This window comes from Aquarana catesbeiana, linkage group LG10 (assembly GCF_042186555.1).
Source record: "Aquarana catesbeiana isolate 2022-GZ linkage group LG10, ASM4218655v1, whole genome shotgun sequence".
In the NCBI taxonomy this organism is placed as follows: domain Eukaryota; kingdom Metazoa; phylum Chordata; class Amphibia; order Anura; family Ranidae; genus Aquarana; species Aquarana catesbeiana.
In genome coordinates, this window is record NC_133333.1 from 116,667,549 (window position 1) to 116,674,760 (window position 7,212).

Here is a 7,212-nt window from a genome sequence, read left to right on the forward strand (position 1 = left end):
ATTTGATCGGACATGCACGAAAAAACATTTTGTACAATTTTCATTTAAGCAGTACAGTTGTCGATCGAGAGAGAGATCCTGCTAATCAGGAACACAGATGTCTCTTCCTCCAGTCAGTCCATTCCCCCCACAGTTAGAAAGCATTCCCTAGGAGCACACTTAACCCTATGATCGCCCCTGATGTTAACCCCTTCCCTGCCAGTATCATTTATACAGCGAAAGTGCATTCTTTTTTTCGGACTGATCTCTGTATTGGAATCACTGGTCCTCAAAAAGTGTCACTTAGATTTGTTTGCCGTAATCCCGCTACAAAATCGCTGATCACCACCATTACTAGTAAAAATAAATCAAGTCCATAAATATATCCCATAGTTTGTAGACGCTATAACTTTTGTGCAAACCAATCAATATGCGCTTTTTGGGATTTTATTTTTTTTTTACCAAAAGTAATATGCAGAATATAAATTGGCCTAAATTGCCGAAGAAATGTGATTATTTTATTGGATGCGTTTTATAGCAGAATGTAAAAAAATAGTGTTTTTCTTCAAAATTGTTAGTCCTTGGTTATAGCGCAAAAAAAAAAAAAAAAAAAGGAAAAGGGGGGGAGGGGGTGTTAATACCACCAAAAGAAAGCTCTATTTGTGGGGGAAAAAAAAAAGACATCAAATTTTATTTTGGTACAGTGTCGCACGTCCACGCAATTGTCAGTTAAAGCAACGCAGTGCCGTATCGAAAAAAATGGCCTGGTCAAGAAGGGGGTAAAACCTGTCAGAGCTGAAGTGGTTAACAGCCACGGACACTGTCATCTAAGGCTCGATTCACACCTATGCATGTTGCTTTTGAGCGTTTTTGGAGGTTTTTTTTTCATGCTTGGCACGTTTTTGAGCAGCGTTTTTATAGCGTTTTTGCCGCGTTTTTGCGTTTTTTTTTTTTTTTATTTTTTTTTACAGTCTTAAAAAAAAATTACAAAAAAAAAAAAAAAAAAAAACGGCAAAAACGCTGCAAAAACGCTGCACTTGAGTTTTTGATGCTTGTCCATTGAAATCCATTACATGCAAAACGCTGCTTTTTGCATGAAAAAAAGTCCCCGACCCTTTCCAAAAACGCAGAGATACAAAAAAGCATTGATGTGAACATGTTCCATAGGAACCCATGTTAAAAAATTCCCATGCATTTCTGCAAAATGCAAAATGCATCAAAAAACGCGCTAGTGTGAATGGAGCCTTAGCCTCTGATCTGCAGTTGCCCTGGGGCTCATATGTGATCAGTTATGACAAGCCATTTGATGGCTGACAGTTCAGTTGAGTACACAAGCAACTTTGACAGTTGCTCTGCTCTGGGAAACAATTAAATTGATGTGTTTAGTTTTGCTTTAATTTGTTAATCAAGTCCATCTAAATCTGCTAGTTCATCTAACACTACCCTCTTCCCAGACTGACAATACGGCTGTACAAAAGGTGTGTCCGTTACCCCAAGACAGGAAGTTAGTAACTGGTCAGATCCCCAGGTGAAAATAACAAAAAAAAAAAAAAAAAAAAAAAAAAAAAAAAAAAAAAGAAGAAGAGGGAGAATTGGTATACTGCAATATATTAAATGTTTGTTAAACCACTGTAACTCTGAAAATTAATTTCCCATCAGGTCCGCCTTATCTGTCAATCACAAGGAGGGCGGGCAGACCTGATTGGGAATTAGTCTCTTGGAGTTCTCTGTCAGGCTCCGCCCACTATCAGTGTTCAGCCTGCACTACTGGTTGCTAGGATGCTGGTGGCCTGTATCCTAGAAACCAATGAAGGAAATACAATAATGAAGTGAAACACACAGCCCCCCCCAAAACAACTCTGGACTATCTGTATCCCAACTTAGAGTTGGCATAAATTACCTCCAGGTTTATTATCTATGAATTGGAAGCAAATCTTTTGAACTGTCTCAACCACAATGGCCCATTGAAAATGCAACAAAAGTTGCCAAATGGATTTACGAATTTGGCACAGGAAACTTTAAAACAAATCTTCACCACCCCTCCTACCAGCTGCTCGGGTCCTGTGCCGCCACGTTGTGATGTCTTAGGGAAGCTGCTGGCTCTTTCAGGTTTAGCCGATGGGCCTCCTGATGATGCACTGCTAGGCCTGCCCCCTCCTCCTTTGTGAATGAAATACTCTAGGCCTCCTGGGATATTTGACATTCATACCCCAGGACCCCAGGAGGCACAGTGCACGTCATTTGCCAAGGCAAATGTAGTTGAGCAGAGGAGGGAATTTTGATTTGAGGGTGAAGATCTACTTTAAAGTGATTGTTATTTTAAAAAAATAAAACACAAAGGTTTACAAACATGTCATACTTACCTCCACTGTACAGCTCGTTTTGCACAGAGTGGCCCCGATCCTCCTCTTCTGGGGTACCTCGGCGGCTCTTCCTTGCATCAGATAACCCCCTGGGAGAAGCGCTCCATAGACATGAGTGCCGGACTCGGCCCCGCCCCCCCGCGCCATTGGATTTGATTGACAGAAGTGGGAGCCAATGGATGCGCTGCCATCAATCTATCCAATCAAGAGCCGGAACCCCGTGCAGAGAGGGGACGATGGAATGAAGGGGCTCAGGTAAATAAAAACGGGGTGGGAAGAGGGCAGTCACAGACAGAAGTTTTTAAAGGTGAAAAAAAAACAACAGGAGGGTTTACAACCCCTTTAAGACCGCCCCATACCAGTTTTACTGCTACAGTACAGAAACACAGAAAAGTGACGACAGAAAAAGACTGGGTAGTCCAACGGGTTTTTGTTAACTTTTTTGTCTGACTATAGATCTATGTTTGTCTCAAGCATGTTTAAAGCCATTTACTGTCTCACTACCTCTGCTGGTAGTTTATTCCAAGCATCAACTACCCTTTTAGTAATATAATACTTTCTAAGATTAGTTTTGAACTTTCCTCCAGTTTGAGGTCATGTCCCCATGTTTTTGATTTTGGTTTCATATTGAAAAAAACTGCCCTCCTGAACCTTATTCACCACCTTGGGTGTATTTAAAGGTTTCAATCATGTCTCCCCTCTCCCTTCTTTCCTCCAGACTGTACATATTAAAGTTCCTGAAGTCACTTGTTAAGAAAATCCCTTCAATAAAAATCTATTGTTAAAAAAAAAAAAAAAAAAAAAAAAAAAAAAAAAAAAAGTTCCTCAAGTCGCTCTGGATATGTTTTATCCCCCAGATTTTTCATAGTTTTTGTTACCAGTCTCTGGACTCGTTCTATTTTTATCAATATCTTATATAGGTGACTCTGCGCTTACGTCTGCAGGGGGTGCGCACGCCACTGGTGGACCACTTCTGCTCTGATTATTCACAGCAGAAGGTAATCTGCGGGTGCCAGGCATTGGATGTCCGCCAGCACCCGCTGATCGCTGGTAATACACACAAAACTGAGATCTGCCTATGTAAACAAGGCAGATCTGTTCTTCCCCTAATAAAAGCACCTCACATAGTACACAAAACACACATTGTTAGGCACACAGTTACCCTTTGATTGCCCCTGATGTTAACCCCTTCCCAGCCAGTGTCATTAGTACAGTGACAGTGCAGGTTTTTAGCACTAATCACTGTATTAGTGTCACTGGTTCCCACTATATCGCTGTCCTGCTATAAAAGTCACTGATCGCCACCATTACTAGTATACAAAAAAAATTTTTTTTTTAATTTTTAAAAAAAATCCATAAATATATCCTATAGTTTGTAGACGATATAACATTCATGTAAACCAATCAACATACGCTTATTGAGATTTTGTTTACCAAAAACATGTATTAAAATATATATTGGCCTAAATTTATGAAGATTTTTTTTTCTATTGGATACATTTTAAAGCAAAATAAAAAATGTTTTTTTTCCCCCCCAAATTGTCGCTCTTTTTTTTGTTTATAGCGCAAAAACAAAAAAAAAACAAAAAAAAACAAAAACAAAAAAAAACACAGGTGGTGATCAAATACCACCAAAAGAAAGCTCCATTTGTGGGAAAAGATGCCAAATTTTGTGTACAGTGTTGCATGACTGCACAATTATCAGTTAGGGCTCAGGCACACAGGGCGTTTTTAGCCTATGTGTCCATGCACACAAACTGTCAGAGGCGTTTGGAGGCATAAGCGTTTAGGGGCATTAGGAAGAAAAAAAAAAAAAAAAAAAAAAAAAACACAACAGCCAGTGCTTCAAGGAGCAGTAAAAATGAAAAACGCAGCTAAACGCGTCAAGCCGCGTTTGACGTTTTTACATTACATTGTTCTTAATGAAAAAAATGCCCAAAAACGCAAACGCTAACACCAAACAATGCAGGAAAACGTGCAATAACGCTAATGTAAAAATGTGGCTAAACGTCCCGTGTGCATGAGCTCTTAAAGTAACGCTAAGCCATATTGCAATAAATGGCCTGGTCGCAAAGGCGGGGGGTAAATCTTCCAGAGGTCAAGTGATAAGAGGGCCCATACTTTCAGAAAAGTTTTACCAACGCTTGAATTGCCCCTCCCCTGCATGCTAAACCAATCTGCGCCCAAAATCTGTCCCCAATGACATTGAGCCATACACGCTGTATATAGTGCCCCATACATTAGGTCCCACTCGCGCTTATGTAGATTTTGTTTTGTTTTTTGTGCGCACTTGTGCGGCAGCACAGAGCAACCGAATCACATGATTGGCCTGTCCTACACTCAAACGCACCAAAGTACCTCCCGCACCTTTTTTGGGTGGTGAGCCTCTCATGTTCTGATGTATGTCAGGGGTGGCATTGAGAAATAATGGCAGTGGAAGTGATATGTACACTTTTAGGGATGTGTGAAAAAAAATAAAATAAAAACCACACACGTTTCTGTGAACATTCCTGGAACACCCAGGTGTGAATGAATGTAGAAGAAAAGGTGACGAATATTTGAGTTGCCCTCATAGGTAGGTATGCTGTGTGAATGGTATAGTGAGGGGCCTCAGGTGAGGCCGCCATGGTGAAGTGTAGTAATGAAGTATGGAGAACCTGACCAGAGGAGAAGACTCCCTCCCCTCCCCCGATGTCAGGCCTGTCCTGGGGCCCCCTTCTACACTAAGTATATGAGGGGCCCCTGTACTCTCCTGTACCGGGCCAGCTGACAGGACTCAGCCAGTGACAGTTCATGCGCTCCGGACGGCTGTGGCCCCCGGGCCCCCCAAGAGGATGTCCGCTCCCCTAGCCGTACCCTAGAACACCCCCGAATCCCCTCCTCACCATGTTTACAGTTCTCGCGGCCGGTTATTACGCCTTTCTGCCCGTTCTTTGGACTCCAACAGCCCTCTCCACAATATGGCAGTCCCGGGGCCACGTCTTCAACAGGAAGAGACGTAACGTCCGGGGGAAAGAAACCTAGTAATGGCACGTCTGACAGGGGGATGCGGGAGCGGCCATTTTGGATGAGGGCAGTGCGTTCTCTCAATGACGTGTGTTCCGAAGTCCGTGATTGTGTGTGGAACACGTAGACGGTTTATACGTTCCGAGCTGGGTGTTTACAGGAGGAATACAAATATATACTGTACTCTGTGTGTAACCGCGGGACGAGGTTTTATATCATGTCCATTAGAACAACAAAACCTGAGAGAGAAGTCATTTGTGAAGGAGGAATCTACATTCCCTGGAATCCTCACTCACTTACTTTTGTAGCTAAAATTGGGCAGATTTGCGCATTATTTGGCACATTTTTATTTCCTTAGAAATTAATGGAAACGCGTCGTTTGGGCGTTTTGTGTGTATTTGTGCATTTTGTTGCAGGCTTTGCGCGATTTTCTGCTCAAATGAAAAAAATGTAAAAAAAAAAAAAAAATTGTAATATATGAATAAAGAAATATAAAATAAATACATGAATAACTAAAAATCATCATAAATAAAATAAATTCATTATGTTTAATAATACATGAATAGATAATAATTAAACCCTAACCTTAAAAAAAGAAAAATGTATATTGTTAATAATAAAATAATAATAACCACCCAAACCCGAACAGAAAAAAAAATATTAATAATTATTTATATTGTGTTAGGGTGTTTATTTATTATTATTATTATTTTTTTTTTTAAAGGGTTAGGGGTTCATTATTTATTGATTATTACAGAGTATTCATTTATTGTATTCATTTATTATTTATTTGTAATTAATTTTATTTATTTGTGTATTTATTTTACATTTATTTATTCATTTATTATTAGTAGGCGTAGTAGTACTATTAACACCCTAACTCTAACAAAATAAATAAATAACCCTAACCCCAACCCCTACTCCTAACCCAAACATAAGTTTAAAGTGATTGTAATGCTCCGTTTCTGATGACGGAGGAAAACCCTACTTTTCCATCCATCTGCGGATCGGATGAAAACGGACTCTGCAGTCCGTCTTCATCCGATCCCCCATAGAGGAGAGCGTCGCTCTGACAGGTCGGTCCCTGCACAGTGTGGAGAGACCGACCTGTCATCTGCCTGCTCAGCGGGGATCAGGGGAGCGATCCCCCGCTGAGCAGAGCGGAGCCTGTACACGGACACATGCGTGTGAAAGGGCCCTTAACCACTGGAGTCTCGGACCATTTGGCTGCCCAAAGACCAGAGCACTTTTTGCGATTTGGCACTGCTTCGCTTTAACTGACAATTGCGTAGTCCTACAACATGGCTACCAGACAAAATTGACATCCTTTTTTCCCCACAAATAGAGCTTTCTTTTGGTGGTATTTGATCACCTCTGCGGTTTTTATTTTTTGCGCTATAAACAAAAGAAGCGTCAATTTTGAAAAAAAAAAGTATTATTTTTTACTATAATAAATATCCCTAAAAAATATATAAAAAAATTTTTTTTTTCCCTCAGTTTAGGCCGATACGTATTCTTCTACATATGTTTGGTAAAAAAAAATCGCAATAAGCCTTTATTGATTGGTTTGCGCAAAAGTTATAGCGTCTACAAAATTGGGGATTGTTTTATGGCATTTTTATTATTTTTTTTTTTTTTTTACTAGTAATGGTGGAAATCTGCGATTTTTATCGTGACTGCCAACATTATGGCGGACCCATCGGACACTTTTGGCGCAATTTCGGCACCATTCACATTTAAACAGCGATCAGTGCAATTAAAAATGCATTGATGTGTAAATGTGACTGGCAGTGAAGGGGTTAACCACTAGGGGGCAGTGAAGGGGTTAAGTGTGTCCTAGGGAGTGATTCTAACTGTGGGGGGA

The 7,212-nt window shown here is 40.5% G+C and overlaps 1 protein-coding gene across 1 annotated transcript in view; it reads right to left on the bottom strand.

The window, feature by feature from the left end:
- Positions 1-5,377, bottom strand: part of ARCN1 (archain 1) — a 68,252-nt gene extending 62,875 nt beyond the window's left edge. The window contains exon 1 of the mRNA XM_073602511.1: positions 5,228-5,377. Within this exon, the coding sequence (XP_073458612.1) occupies positions 5,228-5,230 (3 nt within the window). The 5' untranslated portion in view covers positions 5,231-5,377. The remainder of the gene's footprint in view (positions 1-5,227) is intronic.
- Positions 5,378-7,212: the final 1,835 nt, after the last annotated feature.